Raw genomic sequence first — 17,527 nt, forward strand, 5'->3', positions numbered from 1 at the left:
ATGGAAAGAGCCTCTGGCCAACTCCTGCTCCTCAATCCGGCTTCTCCAAAGCATATGAGTCTTGTTCGTACTATAAGGGCCTTTCGCAGGAAAGGATTATTCCCCTGTGAGAATGAAGTTGTTTGTTTCACCAATGATCCTTTTTTTTTTAAGCCACGAAGAGCAGAAAAGAAAACGTATACTAGCCCTGCCTTTCCTTGGCCTCTCACTGCAGATCAATAACTAATCCGCTGCAGGTGAAGCTATAATTTCACCCTATGGTGCCAGCAGAGATTTGGGGGGCGGGGGCGGGCGGAGACAGCTAATATAGGAGTTCAGGAAGTTTTGTGGTGCAGGTAGAACTATACAGGATGGCATTCATACAATTAACAATTCCTAGATATTGTTGTGGTTGTTTTTTTAAGTAAGTAACTGGCATCCATGGCGGACGTAGCAGCTGGTGGAGGGTGATGTGGGCCCCTTAAACCTGTATTCCCCACTCCAGACCTTATCCAGATTGCCCGGGGTTGATACTACTAGCAGTCATTTTTGATTGTTGAACAGTTTTATTCATATCAGTTTGTGTTGCAATGTTTCTGTCATTTTAAAATTTGTTTGCATGCCGCCCTGGAATCCTGTTTTGAATAAAGGGTGATTTATAATTCACCACCTCCAAATAAATAAATAAAAATATTTGGATTGGAGGAAAACACTCCCATTCAGACTGCCAATGCCAATATTCGTTCTTTCGGTCATTCGTTCGTTGGTTGGTTCATTCATTCATTCGTTCAGTAAAGCATATATCTTCAAAGAGCTCAAGGTAGTGTACATGGCTCTTTCTAACCCTCTCCATATTATCTGTGTAACAGCTCTGCAAGGTAGGTTAGGACTAAGGGGCAGTGACTGCTCCAAGGTCACCCAGTTGAGGTTCATGGGGATTTGAAGCCTGGTCTTCCAGATTTTAGTCTGACACTCTCTGGTGGCCTCCCCCTCTGCTTGTAGACCCTGACACACTCAACTGGCAGTCATGTCAGGGAGCTGCACTACTTCAAGCAGTTCAAGATGGGCAGGGGGCACCATTTTAATCTCCTACAAGGCCCCAGAATGATGTTTGGCTCTGGACAATGTGGGAAGTTAAAATGGCAGCTAGACCCTGCTGCCTAGCATTTCTCAGAGCTGTGAACCAGGTTGTTGGGACCCTGGCAACTGCCCAAGGATACCATTTGCAGACACCAGCCCTGGTACAATACCTGCTCACTTAGAATGAAGAACAGAACAAGCATATTTTGATACTGAGCCACCATTGTCCCCAATCTCCTCTTGTTTTCTCCTGTGTGGTTCTTCGTTTTCTTGCTCCAGTTGTGCCTTAGCGCTGTACTGTTTCCACTCATCATAACAATTTGGGCAAAATGCCTAAAGTTAATGATGGCTTAGCATAAGTTTGTTGAGCTGCATAAAAGCCCTTGGGCATAGCTATTTAAAATATTAAAACATCTATTAAGGGATGGAGTTGTGATTCAATTAAAGCCATCGGTTAGGGCAACCACCATTCTTTGTTATGAATACATTAGGCACATTAAACCAATCTGCGTAATTCTTCCTCCAAGTACCATGTTTTCAATGAATTTTGACTCCCCTGGCAAAACTGAGGGAGAATGATGGGAAATCTCAGGAGAGGACAGCATACGGGTATAAAGAAAAAAAATGCTTCTGTTTTGAGGAACAAACAGGGAGTTACCAGGTGTACCATTTAAAAGCCTCAGAAATAATAACGCATCCCTTGAACACAGCAGAACTTACTTCTGAGTAGACAGTGTAAGGTCCCATTTACAATGCAGTCATACCTTGGTTGTTGAACGCCTCGCGACTCAAATGTTTTGGCTCCCGAATGCCGCAAACCCAGAAATGAGTGTTCCAGTCTGCGAACGTTTTTCGGAAGCTGAACGTCTGACACGGCTTCCGCTTGAGTGCAGGAAGCTCCTGCAGCCAATCGGAAGCCGCACCTTGGTTTTCGAATGTTTTCAGAAGTTGAATGGACTTCCAGAACTGATTCCGTTCAAGAACCAAGGTATGGCTGTAAAGAAATAGATACGCCCTGCATTTCCAAAGAAACTGCTGGCTGCAGAAGCATTGGAATTAAAGAATTGAAAGCGGATTGGTGAGTCTTTCCTTCAAGATTATATGCCAGCATCAACATTTCCTTCATTTGGTTCGGGGATTTATTCTCCATATAAACAGGACTCCCGTTTTTGCAACTACAGACGTACACCATTTTTAATTGTTCTCCGGGACATGGAGGGAAAGAAAAAGGACAACCGGGACATTCTGGGATGAAATCAGAAACTGGGATGGCTTCTGTAATTCTGGTACTGTTCTTGGAAAATGGGGACACTTGGAGGGTATGTAGGAGTAGTATTCAAGCCCATCATGTAGACTAGGTGTTATGTTCACCTTGTTTGTCCAGACTTGCCCTCTGCTGTGTTTGATTTTGCCTTTCTGGAACCTGAGCTGAGTCTGACTGCATTCAGATGACACCTGAGTCCATCTTTGTGCTGTTTGCTTGTTCATTTTTGCACTTTGGGTGGTCGTCCCCATAATGTGAAAGCCACTTCTGGAAATCTAGTGGAGATTTAGCACTTGTTTCTGGTGTTGATTGTTTTGAGGGGGGTGGGAATCCATTTGCAACTGGGAAAATTGCTTGAGTTTTGCATTGACAAAATAAGGTCTTTCCCTGCCCTTTTAAACTTTAGCACAATGTGGTGGAAAGTTGATTTTTTTTATTTATTTTAAAAAAGCCTCAGTTCCATAACACAACATGGTGCTGCAGTGTAAAAGGAATATTAGAAACTGGGGAAGAAGTGCTAGCATTATAACCAGTAAAATTAGCACAATAATCTTTACATTTCTGGATTTGGAACTGGTGCTATTGGTATGTGATCTGGTATCTCAGGACTTGCCACAAGCCCACCCCCCATTACACATGCCTCACTTGATCTTGGACTGTTGGCTGGGACAGAATACTGCCCAAAGCCAGGAACTGGAAACTGGAGGTGCAGCTTGCCATCAATTTGATTTGAATTAATTTTATAATGAAATGATTTTAGAATGTTGTATTATTTTATTGTTGTTAGCTGCCCTGAGCCCGGATTCGGCTCGGGAGGGCGGGCTATAAATAAAAAATTATTATTATTATTATTATTATTATTATTATTATTATTATTATTATTGCACAAGAAGGGGTGAGTGCTCTTGTGTTCAAATCCTGCTTGCTTGTTTCCCACAGGCATCTGGTTGTCCACTGCTAGAACAGGATGCTGGTCTAGATGGGCCATTGGCCTGATCCTGCAGGCTCTTCTTAGGTCCTTAATGCTCTTCTTATGTTCTTGAAACCTGAGCCGATCACCACCATCAGATGAATATGGGCAGTGAGCCATTTACTAGATAATAGGGACTGTCCTTACTAAATACATACCTAAGACACCTACTGGATCAGGCTAAAAGTCTAACTTGGGAGTGGGAAATGTTTGACCCTCCAGATGTGGCTGAGCTACAACTCCCATCAGAGGATGATGAAGATGATAGCTCAACAGCATCTGGAGGACCAATGGTCCCCACATCCAGGCTCTATCTAGTCCAGGATCTTGCTTCCTGGATAACCAGGTCTCTATGGGGAAGTCCATAAGCAGGGCGATATGTTTCTGTTGTTTCTGTTGCTAAGGTGGTATCTGTGCCAAACAAGCAGAGCCTCGTCCCCTGGAGAACTCATTACCAGTGACAAATGCTTTCCTTGGGAGTTAGCTCTTATCTAGTCTTCTGCTCACTGCTCTCATTTTGTTTAGCAAGCATGAAGCATGAAAGGGCATGGAGATGCCCTCTGCACCCAACAGGAGTGTCCTTCCTACCAGCTATTAATGTGAGTTGCCCTTATGAGATGGAAGAAAGCTGACCTCGTCTCCCTCGCCAGCATCAATTAAAAGCTTAGTCATTGTAGAAACACAGCATTATCCCCCAAAGTGCTGGGGGATTATAGATCCACCTGCGGGGCGGCACTTGGCACCGTTCCTTCTGGGAGCTGCTGTTTGTTTGCCCAGTAATCACTCCATTGAGGTCTTTGCTGAAAGATAATTGGCAGCTTGGCCATCAGACCGGTTTGCTGTTCTCCCAGGCTGCGTCTGAGCAGATGTGTTCGTGAGCTTGGCTTTGTGGCAATGAAAGAGAGCCAAGGTCTTCTTGAAGGCATGGGTAGCAAAGTTATTTAGAGAGGGGACACCCCCTTTGCCCTGTGTTTCACTGAATGCTTATGATATAAACAACCAAATGAGCACACTAAGGTTGCACACGTCCTTTTGCTTCAGGTGATGTATGGTTAAAAACAACATTAAGCACAGCTTGGCAATGAACAGAGCTCTTTTTTATTTTGTTTTTGCAATTGTAACCTTGAACAGATTAAGAAATAGATGATTGGGTTCCACTGCTCATTATTAAAGTATATTCAGTAAGGAATCACAGTGCAGAAGTTGGGCACACGAAGAGGCAGATTTAGGGGAGCATGACTAGTTCGCCCGCATTGGGTGCTGAGTCGAGAGGGTGCTGAAACATTGATGCACAATGGAAGGCATGGGGAGTGCCAAATTTTGGCATTGCACAGAGCGCAGCTGAAATTTTAAAGCCCCAAGTTTGCCACTGGTGCAAACAAATGGAATGTCTACTTAAAGGAGGAGATAGGAAAGATTAGGTGTAGGGGGAATTTGCGTGGTCATGTATGGGGTAAGGTGATTTCACAAACGAACTGGTTCCAATCTGTTATGGGCCTAATAGACACCTTTGAATTTGTCGTAATAACCAATGGGCAGCCGGAGCAGATTTCTGAGCAGAGGATGCAGATGGAGTTTTACTCCTGTCAGCAGCGATGCTGCAGAATTCTGGGCTAGCTGCAGTTTCTGGGTCAGGTGCCAGGGAAGCCCCACGCAGAGTGCATTACAGTAATCCAACCTTGAAGTGATTTGGAATCGCTGACGTCAGGCTTCGTGCGTAGTCAGAAACCCTTTAATGTTACCATATGCTGATAGGTGATTGGTGATATCTAATTTTCCCTGATGGCAAACAGTTTACATCTCCTATCTATCTATCTATCTATCTATCTATCTATCTATCTATCTCTGAGACTATTAAGACAAATAAAAACCAGTCCTTTCATGCTGGTTTCAGAGTCCTGTTAGGCTTTCTCCCACTCCTTCTTCCTCAGCTGTTTCCTTTGGATTTTTCCAGAAATTGTCTTGGGCAGGTCTTGAACAAACTCTATCTGTTTTGAAAGATCAAGGAGAGAGAAGTGTTTAAATGACTTAGACTCAGGGTGATCCATTGAAGCTGAATGTTCGAAGATTCAGGACAGATAATAAGAGGTACTTCTTCATACAGTACATACATAAGCTGTGGAATTTGCTCCCATAAGATTACTATTATTACTATTACTTCTAACCATAGCAAGGTCAATAGACAGGGTGCACCTGGAAGCAAAAGCAAGGTTAAGACACATGCTAAACAGCATTTTACCAGGAGCTGTGTGCCCATGCACGGCAGGACCTGACCTAATTGTGAGCATTAAGTTGCCTGTACCTCAGTGTACTTGGATCGACCTGAATGAGGAAGACGAGACAGAGATTTTACCCAGACGTCTCGTTGTCAGAGTCCTCCTCGTACACAGTTTCTTATCTGCAAGATTTAACGCAGAAATCTGCACTCTGGCCTTCAGTACATTACAGTTGAACTCTTGAACCTGGTGGCATTGAATAGTAATTTGCAAGATTGTATATATCTCTTCAAGACTGATTTGAGACTGTATATTTATATATATTCTTTGAGCTTGCATTATTTGGAGTTATAGTATGTGCTGTGTTGAGCTATTTAGCGTGCAATACACTCTCATTCTGTATACAGAGTTGTACTTGATGACATGTTAAACAACAGCAGTATGAGGGAATGGAGGGACGCTGCTCTTTGGATGACTGTACTGAGTGTCCAAGGCTTTTATTCCTAGACAGCAGTGAAGACTTCCTGACTCTGGTCTGTTGTTCAGGCTGCTCCTCCCCACCTGATCATGACTGGGCAGTTCAAATGTTGGAGTTGGCAGGCTATACCGCTGCCCAAGGCTGCTAGCTGGGGTTGCCTGTTGTTAAATCCAGCCTCAAGACTGATGCCTAGGAACAGCGAACCCTCTTCTTACCTTTCTGGGGTACTTGTAGGGAGCTGTTGTCTTCTTGACGTGGTCCTGCAGCTCACAAATTAATTGGTCTTTCTCTCGTGACTCGTAGGCAGGCGACAGGATGATAAAGGCTTTTACAACCTACCACCCCCAAAAAATAAAAGAAAGGCCACAATCAACGCTTTCACAACCCACAAGATTTTGCATAAAAATGGAAATTAATAATGATAATAATAATAATAATAATAATAATAATAATAATAATAATAATAAAAAACAACCTTTATTGTCACTACACCACCTGCGTGCAGTGAATGGATATATGTGAATGGATATGTATTCATGCAAATTTGGGAATAACAGGAATAGTTTGAGTAGAAATACAGTGCATCTCCTCATAAGGAGGGTCGGGAATGGGAAATTGTCACCAAATGACATGTCTGCCTGCTCAGTCTGCTGTCCAGGTGCTGACGGTGGATGGTGGTCCATTTCATGTTACCTCTCCCCTGATGGGATCTGGACTGCTGACAACAGCCGATTCTGCCACTGCTGGGTGTTCCATTAAGGCATGTTCCACTTCATAGGGCCCGATACGATACCTAACAAGGAGGAGCCATAGCTCAACATGAGGACACATGCTTTGCACACTGAGAGTCGCAAGTTAAATTCTTTTCTGGATGCTTCACCCCCAAAAAAGATACTGCAGAATTGGAGAAAGGCAACAAAAACAATGAAGATGATGGAGCAACTCCTCTAGTAGGAAAGGTTATAACATTTGGGATACAGTATCTTGGTTTGGAGAAAAGTCCTTTTCGGGAGGCTGCTAAAGATGCTCCTCTTTCCACAAGCATTCTTTTTTTTAAAAAAAAAAAAATCAATGCAAAATTACAACAAAAATTACAAACATTGAATCCAAAATAAAACAGTACAAACAAGGGAAAAACAACAAAACACAAGAGAAAAAAGAACACAAAAAACAAAAACACACATCTACAAATAAAACCATATCATCATTCTAATCTAATCATTACATACATATACACATATTGACTTCCTTCCTTTGTTCTAAGACCTCGACATTTTTACTCTTTCTAAGTTGTTGTGTCTAATGTAGATTACCTCTGTCTTTATCCTTTTTACGCCATTTTTTTCTTTCTTTAACCCTGCAAAGCTTCATTCATTACATACCGATATGCTTACTCCTTTCCACAAGCCTTCTAAAGTCTGTCTCTGCTCTGAATTTGAATTGATTTGAAGTATGTTGTTTGGAATTGGTTTTTGTCAGGTGGCTGCCAGCAACTCCCATGGCTGGATGCCCGGGAATGTACAAAGACAAAGAAAAGTTTCTTACCATCTGCTTTTTATTCAATATTTACAGAGAGAGGCTTTGGAACACAGCCTCTTGGATAATGGCTTTGTCCCAGTGAATCTCCACCCCCCCTTCTCTCCCACCTTCTCTATGGGTGCCCTGTCTTTGAGCTCTTTGCTCTCCTACTTTTAAGGCTCTCTGGGTTCTGGGAGATGGTGGGTCTGGAATGCTTTCTAGTGACAACGTGTCAGCCAGCAGCTCCTGCTCTGCCTGCTCCTCCTCTCCCATTATTTCCCAACTTCTCCCCTCATCTACCTCTGAGCTGTGACCTCCCTCAAACCCCTGTTGTAATTCTGAACTGTATTCTTCTTCTCTGGAAAGGTCAGGCTGGGGAGACGGTCTCCACCATTCCACCTCACCCCAGTCCCTGACAGTTTTTATATTTATAACCTTTTAAAACATTGTTTTTCTGGGGCAGTTGACAGGTATGCCACTGTTCACATGTGGTGTGAAACCAGTTTGATCTCTGCCAACAATTTTTTAACATGGTCTTTTACTGTTTCATGTTTGAGAGTCGCCTAGAGACTGGTGTGCATGGGGTGACATGTATGCATGATGTAAATTGGGGGTGGGGAGCCTCAGGCCCAGGAGCCAGACACAGCCCTGCTGGCCTCTCCATTTGGCCCTCAGGACTCTCCTCAGGCCACACTCCTCGCCAGCCCTGGTTTGCATCCTCCTTGAGTGATTTTGCCTTGCTAGAACGTGACTTTGAACACCAATAATGCCTCTTGCTTTCCTGGATGGAAGCTAAAGAAGGGTGTTTGAAAGTACGTGCAGAAACTAACCTGCTTTAGGTAAAATGTACATTTGTTGCTCCACCTCCTTTTGCCTCTGGCCCTACCCACCTCTGGCATGTGGCCTCTGGAAGGTCGCCAGGCAGAAATGTGGCCCTCAGATTGAAAAATGTCCCCCACCTCTGCTGCAAATAAAATGACTCAAAATTTGAGTCATTTTATTTATGGGCACTTCCAAGTGCCCATAAAATAGGCTTACCCAGCAGATAAGATGACATCATCAGCTCTTGCCACAAACCGGATGTAGCCATCTTCATCCATGATCCCTCGGTCCCCAGTGATGTAGAAGTCTCCACGTTCTGTCGAGGCTGTTTTCTCAGGGTCATCCTAAGAACAACGCAGCAGAAATCACTAAAGCCAAAGAGGGAAACATTTATCTCTCGATTCCGGCAACATCAAGGGGTGTCCTGCCCTTGTGAAGGGCCTGTCGCAGATCTAGCAACACAGACAGAATGTTCTCCTACCACAACAAATTCAATGTGTGTGTGTGTGTGTGTTTGGTGGGTGAGGAGTTGGCTCTCACATTTGGTTTCCAGGAGATGTCAAAGATGTACGCAAGAAAGCGGGAGCCTCAAGCTAGGGCTTAATGATGTCTCAGTCTCTCCCATCTCCACAACATTCATACATTTGTTTACATCATTCTCAAAGAGTCCTGCTGGATCAGATAAAAGGTCTTTCTATTCTTGTACACCCTCCCATTGCTGCTCCCATCAACTGATGGTCATATTATGGCTTTGCAAGTCAATTTGAGTCATTTTATTGTGGAAAGCATCAAATAACAATAATTACATCCTCCATGAATTTGGTGAATACCCCTTTAAAACTTTTACTTACTTTTAAGAATCCATAAATTACACTTTCATCTAAAAACTTCTTTCCAGGAAGGCAGCTTCCATAAGCATTGAAAGACCTTCCTCTTTCAACAGTCCTTTAAATGGATATATTTCTTACCTCAATTGACATCAGTACTGGAACTATTTTTTTTAAAAAAAAATGTTTCTAGAGGTGAAATCGATTGCTTTTACATTCTTGAATGATTTTGATATAGGGAATTGTTTTTAAGTTGTTTGCTTTTTGGTCACAAGTGTCTTATAATTGTGTATTTTATTTTTGCCACCTGCCCTGGGACCTTAAATGAATGAACAAAAATATAAAAAAAACCCTCAGTGCATTAAGCAAGAATGCAGAAAAATGAAGCCAGTAGGTCTTGGTGAAGTCTTTGTCCTCCTACTGTCTGCTGAGGAAACACTCAGGATCATATATTCTTTGAATAATGCCCAACCATTTGAAAGGGTCCCGCCTTACCAGCAGTGCTAGCTTGGCCCTGCGACTGTGGGTGCCTGGGGCCATGGGTTCCATGCAGCATGCATGGCCTAGGCACTGAAATTTGTGGGTGCCCAGCCCCGTCATGGGGAATTTTGTGGGTGCTTAGGGCCCCAGGGAATTGGCACCTATGCTCCTTACCAAGTAGCCAGAGAAGAGACCCAGGGGCCTTTTGGGTTTGATTTTAACAGCAATGTCTCCTTCTTCCCCAGGAGGCAGGCGATTGCAATGTTCATCTATTATCTAGAAAGAAAGACAAACAAGGGTGGGTTATGCAAGCATTTCCATTTTGTCATTTTAGCTGAGTGTTAAGTTTTACTAGAATATGGTATCGTGATATTAAATCATACAACATGGGCTGTTACAACCAAGATGACCATTATGGTTCCCCTGTGTTATAAACATGCCTACCTGGACATCAAAGGGGTGAGATGATGGTCCAATAAACCCTGGCTTGACTTTCATATCCTTCGGGGTTGAACAAAGTATGGTCTGAGGAAAAAATGGTAGATGTGCAATCAGCTCTCTCTCTCTCTCTCTCTCTCTCTCTCTCTCTCTCTCTCTCTCTCTCTCTGTGTATGTGTGTGTAACTATGGATTTTAGTGAATCAGATAAATTTTAGTTGACTTTAACCATCTGCCTCTTTACCAATTTGGGGAAGGATCATACAAGCTAGACCTGCAAAAAAAATTGCACCGTGAAGTCTTCTTGCAAAGGATTCCAAAAACCAACAGCCACATTCTTTTACAGGGTATTCCATTCCATTCCCTCACCCCACCCAATCAGATATTCTTGGCATCACATTGAGCCTGGGCTTCTGGTGTCAATTTCCCCCCATTTCTACCTGTGCAGACAAATCATGAACGTGCTGCATAAGAATTATGTATGATCAATATGGACTGAGGGACATATCAAAGTTGGGGAGTTTGGGGGGGAAAGCATGCATACAGATTTGATAGGCTTCTGCTGCTCATTGGCATATATGTTTGTGTCTGAATGCAAACATACAGTCTCTGTCTGCCCATAGCCTTCACGGATTACTATTCCGGTATGAGCTTTCCACTGCTCAATCACTTCAATGTTGGTTGGCTCCCCACCACTCAGGCACCGTCTCAGACTCTTGAACTGGTATCTGAACAAGGATATGAAGAAGCATTTAGTCTTCCTAAAAAGAGACAACCGTTTTAATTCTACCAGATCCGACTTTTATCCAGAACACACAGAAAAGCAAAGAATGAGTGGCACCAATTTGGCCTCAGCTGGATCCACACTCTGAGAATTTTATAGATATAGAGGTAAAATTGAAAAGGGGAAGGACAATGAAAGAGTCAGCCAGCAGAGGCTGGTCTATTCAGGCAAATTGTGCAGTGCCCCATCAAAGTCTACCCTCAGTCATCTCCCATAGAGTTCTTACTTAGAACCAGTAGGGGAGTTTTTTCTCTTTGGCTCCACCTACTATTGGCCTCCCTGTCTTTTGCCCAACCAGTTCCGACAGGCACCAGCCATCACTGGACTCAAGCCAGGCAGAGTGGCTTTGAAGTGAGGTAAACAAACAGGAATCAAGTTACTCTAGGGTGGAGTTCTAGAAACCACAGCCAGGTAGTTGTACCTGCTAACGTCGTGCTGCAGAAGCATACGGAAAATAGTTGGGGTGCCACAGAAGATCGTCACTGGATATTTGGAAAGAGTCTAGGAGGGAAGAGCACACACACTCCAAATGCATCATGTGATTCGGGAGGTCTCACACATCTTATATTTTACACGCTTCCTGCCTTTCGAATAGGGCAATATTAGCCTTACATTGAGAACGGTTGTTGGCTCGAACTGGGGCATGCCATGCTGAAAGACACATGCCCCTAGCATCCATGTAGGGTACACATTGCTGAAGGCAAATTTGATCCAGCCTGTGTCGGAGAAACCCCACATCAAATCTGAAGCTTTCAGGTCCATCCAGTTCCTGTTAATAAGGAGGCAAACAAGTGTAATATAAGATGGGGAACACTTGGTTTGTCAGCTGTACATGTGAAGAAAAGAAGAAGACCTAATGCTATTCTAGGCTGCATCAACAGAAGTATAGTGTTCAGATCAAGGGAAGGAACAGTGCTGTTCTATTCTGCCTTGGTCAGACTACATCTGGAATACAGTGTCCAATTCTGGGCACCACAATTTAAGGATGTTGACAAGCTGGAACATGTACAGAGGAGGACAACCAAGATGATCAAGGGTCTGGAAACCAAGCCCTGTGAGGAACGGTTGTGGGAGTTGGGTATGTTTAACCTGAAAAAGAGGAGACTGAGAGGCGATGTGCTAGCCATCTTCAAATATCTAAAGGGTTGTCACATGGAAGATGGAGCAAGCTTGTTTTCTCCTTCTCTGGAGGGTAGGACCCAAACCAATGGCTACAAGTCACAAGAAATGAGATTCTGACTAATCATCAGGAAAAAAGAGAGTCCCTCAGGAAGTTGTGGACTCTCCTTCACTGGAGGTTTTTAAGCAGAGGTTGGATGGCCATCTGCCATGGATGCTTAATTGACATTCCTGCATTGCAGGAAATTGGACTAGATGACTCTTGGGGTGCTTGCCAACTCTACAATTCTATGATTCTATGATCAGTGCCCTAGAATTACATTTAATTAAACAGCCAATGTCTGAGGGCCACACAAGATGTAACACAAAGTCATATGTGGTCAGATCTTTTGGTTTTAAGACTTAAAGAACAGCAACTGCTGGGATTTGGGGTTCGGGGGGGGGATGACTTTAAGCTGATCAAGGTTGGGCAATATCTCAGATTTAAACAACCTCCCTGAAACTGTGATTAGCTGTGTTGGCAGTGTTTGGTGAGATGTTCGCTAACCTCAATTGCTTTAAAAAAGGATTAGACATCTTCACAGAGGATAAGGCTGGTCTAAAGACTGCTGTGTCCTATCTCTATGTTGGAGGTAGCACACCTCTGAATACCAATTGCTAGGAAGTACAAGTAGGGAAAGCACTATTGCACTCACACCCTGCTTGGAGGCTTCTTATGGGCATCGGACTGGACACACTGGCCTGTTCTAGCAGGTTCCTTTTAACATTCTGAACATGTTCCAGTTCCACAATATCCTTTTTGAGGTGAGGTGGCCAGAAATGTACATAGCACCCCAAGTGTGGTCACACCATAGATTTGCATAATAACATCAGCAAGCCAGCCAAGCTGTGTCCAGCTGCCCTCCTTTGGGTATCCGAGGATTGACACTTTATTGTGGTTTAAGCTTTTTGAGGAGGCCATCAGATGACTTCTGCCACAATAAAATTGTCACTCTTCAAACCTCACATAGGACTCCCTGTTGTGTTTCCTGCACCTGAAGATTTAGAAAGGGATAGGAGATACCTTCCGGTACTTGTTAGTCCAATCCCCAAACTGCTGCAGGAATGTTCCACCATTTTGGGATAACCCGTGGTTCCACTGGTGAAGTAGATGATCATTGGATCTTCACTCCTTGTTTTAACAGGCTGGTGATCATCACCTGCAGCTCTTTAAAGTAGAGAAGCAGGTATGTAAAAGTGGACTAGATGTGGTCAAAATGGTTTATGATCTTGCAAGCTCAAATTGTGAAATTCTTTCAGCTTCTTTTAGGATTTGGATGTGTCTGTTACCAAATGGTTCAGTTACAGAAGGATCCCACTTTGTGCATGGATAGTGCTGTTTTGGCTGCGTAAAGATCAACACTCATCTCTGAACAGTAGAAATAGAGGGAACATCTCCCACAACATCTGGTAGCAGCCAATAAGTGGTTCTGTTATGTAATGCTTTCCTTTGTCCTGAACTTGTTGGTCAATTTTATTTTTATTCATTTATGAGAGGCATTTTTATACTAATTGAGTAGCATGGGGATTTGGCTTCTGGTGTGCATGACTAGACTACAAATGAGAAAATGAATATGTGGGACCTGTAGCAAAATGTTGCAGTACAGAGCCCTCATCCATAAGACTCCATTATGATCTACATCAGCTTCACATTCTTCCAGTCTCTGCATCAGTTTGCGATTTATTTATTTTTAAGTCCTCATGAAAATTCTCCCAAGGTTTTAGTGGACATTTTCTGTCAAAATACATATTTTTTGCACACACCTTTGCCTGTTTAGCCCATTTTTGCAAGTGATGTTTCCTCACACAATGGTTTGTGGCTGTAATTTTCACTAATATGTGCATATTTATGCACACGCTGTATGCATTTCTGTACACAGTATTTGGTGGGACAATTGCACCACAATTTTCAGAGAAGTTGAAAACGGCTGCCTTTGAGTTCACATATTGTTTCAGAAATTGTGAATTAGGTAGTTTCACACTAAAATCTGAAGCAAACCAAATTCCTCCCCCATCCCTTTGCATGATCTTGTTCTTCTCCAGCAGAAAAAATGTATCAGGCAAGCCCTACTGAATGGGTGACAAGGTTTTGCAAGCACTGGTTATTTTCTTTATTGTTTTCCAGGCCAAATCCCTCATACCCTCCATCTATTGCAGGGCAACAATATCTATCACCCCTGAACATTGACCACGGTGCCTGGGGCACAACATCTGGAAGCAATATCACCATGGCCACCTCCCTGGTATAATAATAATAATAATAATAATAATAATAATAATAATAATAATGTATACCCCTCCCATCTGACTGGGTTGACTCAGTCACCCTGGGTGGCTTCCAACATACAGTCATACCTTGGTTTCCAAACAGCTTAGTTTCCGAACGTTTTGGCTCCTGACTGTTTCGGTTTGTGAACTATTTTTGGAAGCCAAACGTCTGATGTGACTTCCGATTGGCTGCAGGAGCTTCCTGCAGCCAATCAGAAGCCGCACTTTGGTTTCCAAACATTTTAGAAGTTGAATGGACTTCTGGAATGGATTCTGTTTGACTTCCAAGGTACGACTGTATATTAAAACACAATGAAACATTAAACATTTTTTAAAAAAACCTTTCCCATACAGGGCTGCCTTCAGGTGTCTTCTAAAAGCTGTATAGTTACTTATCTCCTTTATCTCCTGTCTAGAGGATGAAGATTGCGGGTTTTTCTGTATCTCACTCTTTGACTTATCCCTGACTTGCTTAACAAGGCAGCAGAGATTCTCACTTCAGCAGGTCATGGAAGTTCAGCCATCCTTCTCTGCTGGTGCCTTTGGAGACCAACATCCGAGTTTTCAGGAACTGGCAATCAGATGCAACAGAGTCAATCAATGGAGCCAAGGCGTCGTTTGTAACTATACATTTGGCCCGAGACTTTTGGAGCCGGTACAAGATGTCTTGAGCAGTCAATAGGGTCGTGGCTGGGATGAAGGTGACACCTAGGAGCAAAACAAAGCGTGATTAAAAAGAGAGGAGAGGAAGACACAGCAAAAATGGATCTTTCTGTCGGTTCCTAGCACAGAGAGGACCTGACTGACCTGCTCTGATGCAGCCCACAGTGATCAGCCACCACTCAGGCACTCTGGGGAGGAGGATGACGATTCGGTCTCCCTTCTGCAGATTGCAGGCTTTGGAGAGGACGTTGGCTGATTTCTTGGATAAGAATGCCAGCTCCTCAAAGCTCCACCGCACCTCCTCGCCTTTCCCACTTACCCACCAAAGAGCGGGATTGGAAGGTCTCTTTCCATCCTATCAGGTACAAAAGATGGAAAAGTATATGGGGGATAGTTATTCGTTTTACAACACAGGAAGCTGCCTGATACCGATTCAGACCATAGATCTATATAGTTCAGTATCTTCTACATTGACTGGTAGCAGCCCTCCAGGGTTTCCAATGGACGTCTTTCCCAGCTTTATGTGGAGATGCTGTCAGGGACCATGCTGAGGAGGGCTGCACTGAGAAGGAATGGTGGGAGTTTTCCCCTCCTCCTTCTCCTGAATCTTCTCAGAAGCTCTGGAGCCAAGTGAGGATTCCCAGGTAAGATCCTCCCTCTATTGTGTGGGCAGGTAATCCCTCCCCTACCTGGCCTGGTCTCCTTGGCAACGCTTCCCCCAGGTGGGATTGGACAACTGACTGGGGTAGGCGGAGACCTCCAGGTATCCCACCTGAGGGAAGGCAAAGCCAAGCCTATGCTGATGGAGCCGCTCCAGATCCAGGGGCTGCCCGCGTCCACACAAAGGGCGCCCCCCGTTTTATGCGGGGAGCGGTCATTCCCCTCATCCTGCTCCTGAATCTTCTCAGGAGCAGGAGGACAGTATAAATTTGGAACAGTGGTTTGCAGAGGGGCATAGTTCAGTAGGCAGAAGCTGGGAAATACTGGATGGGGAACAGCTAAGAGAAGAAACACTGGAAGAGAGAGGGTTAACAGATTCTCAGTCTCTGGACAGCATTTCTCCGCTCAGTCCAAGGTCAGGAAGGGCTCAGAAAGTGTCAGAACAGAAAGCACAGAGGGTACTGTGAGCTTTAAAAGCCCGTTTGCAGATAGTAAACTCAGTCCTTTACAGCAGAATGCAGCAGAAGCAACTGTGGTTGGAATAGTAACATGAAAGGTTTTATTTATAAAGCAAATAACAAAACAAGATGACTCTCACATCCATCCTCTTCAGCAGAGGAGCAGAGAGAGAGGAGACATTTAAATAGTTCCCATTCTCATAAATCAATTAAGTAATTAAAGGCAACCCGCAACATTCTGCAATGTGAGAATGAGACGTTGGAATACTAGCAGGTACAAGCTCAGATTACAAGATGTAGGAATGACGAAGATTAATAGGGATGGAAAGGGGTGTGATCCTTAATTGGGAGCACCGCCGTTTCTAGGGGCTGCTTTCTTTGTTCTCTCGCAGTTTCTAACTGGTAAGAAGACTCCTTTTCCTTTGTCCTGCTTATCTACTACCATGGGGGGGGGGGAGCCAATTCCCTGAAGCTGGGGAATGAACCTGGGACCTTCTGCATGCAGAGTAGAAACCCTTACCCAAAAATCTATCTACTGTTTGTCCAACAAGAAGCCTCTAAGCTGTTTACAGAAAAGAAAACAAGCCATTCACAAGTAAATACTGATCAAACATACAAAATATGTCAGCATAACATTTACCAAACTATAGATAAAATAAAACAATGAACATGAAATGGACTTTTATTCTGATGTCGCGATCTGATGTTGCATTCCAATTCATTCCAATTCATTCCAACTTATTTTGGAGAAAGTCTTGTTGAGTACAGCAGCAGGGATCTAATTCTGAACCATGTGGATAGGCTTGGCAAGATTCCATATTTCCCCATCAGTTTGCAGTTTTTTATTTTTAAACCCTCATGAAAATTCATCAGTATTTTAGCGCAAATGTATCCTGATATAAACATTTTCGAAAGCAATTTCCCCTCATATAATGCATATTTGCATTCCATTTTCACCAAAATATAATCTAATAGCTCTAAACTAGTATATGCATGTCTGTACAAATTATTTGGCTGGACGGCAACATTGCAAAATTTGGAAAACTGCAGATTTTGAAGGATGGCTGCATTTGGTTTGAACCTTCTTTCAGGAAATGCAAATTACGTAAGTCTACCTTTAAATTCAAACTGAATCAACGTCCTGCTCCCACCTCTATTTTCAACTTCCCTGATAGTGGTATGAATGCCATATTAAATCAATGTATCGGCCAGGTGTATTCTTTATGCTAGAATTAAGTTAATAGCACTATCAACTGTGTCCTAAGAAATACTGCAGTTCAAAGAAGGGTAACCCTGACTAAGGAACTAACATGATGGAGAGATTTGATCAGTTGCTCAAGTCCATTCTAAGGTTAATAATAATAATAATACTAATAATTTATTTATACCCCGCCCATCTGGCTGAGTTTCCCCAGCAACTCTGGGCGGCTCCCAGTCGAGTGTTAAAAACAATACAGCATTAAAT

At 43.3% G+C, this 17,527-nt stretch overlaps 1 protein-coding gene across 1 annotated transcript in view; it reads right to left on the minus strand.

The window, feature by feature from the left end:
* LOC310693800 (uncharacterized protein) overlaps positions 1-17,527 on the minus strand; it is a 35,626-nt gene that overhangs the window by 15,673 nt on the left and 2,426 nt on the right. Inside the window, exons 3-15 of the mRNA XM_083476178.1 lie at positions 15,089-15,299; positions 14,779-14,989; positions 13,038-13,181; positions 11,468-11,624; positions 11,277-11,356; positions 10,616-10,799; positions 10,079-10,159; positions 9,809-9,910; positions 8,544-8,671; positions 6,681-6,780; positions 6,203-6,322; positions 5,211-5,281; positions 4,126-4,177 (exon numbers count right to left, since the gene is read on the minus strand). Coding sequence (XP_083332304.1) covers positions 4,126-4,177; positions 5,211-5,281; positions 6,203-6,322; positions 6,681-6,780; positions 8,544-8,671; positions 9,809-9,910; positions 10,079-10,159; positions 10,616-10,799; positions 11,277-11,356; positions 11,468-11,624; positions 13,038-13,181; positions 14,779-14,989; positions 15,089-15,299 — 1,641 coding nt within the window. The remainder of the gene's footprint in view (positions 1-4,125; positions 4,178-5,210; positions 5,282-6,202; positions 6,323-6,680; positions 6,781-8,543; positions 8,672-9,808; positions 9,911-10,078; positions 10,160-10,615; positions 10,800-11,276; positions 11,357-11,467; positions 11,625-13,037; positions 13,182-14,778; positions 14,990-15,088; positions 15,300-17,527) is intronic.

The sequence above is a fragment of the Podarcis liolepis genome (assembly GCF_965112155.1).
Source record: "Podarcis liolepis genome assembly, chromosome: 14".
Taxonomy (NCBI): domain Eukaryota; kingdom Metazoa; phylum Chordata; class Lepidosauria; order Squamata; family Lacertidae; genus Podarcis; species Podarcis liolepis.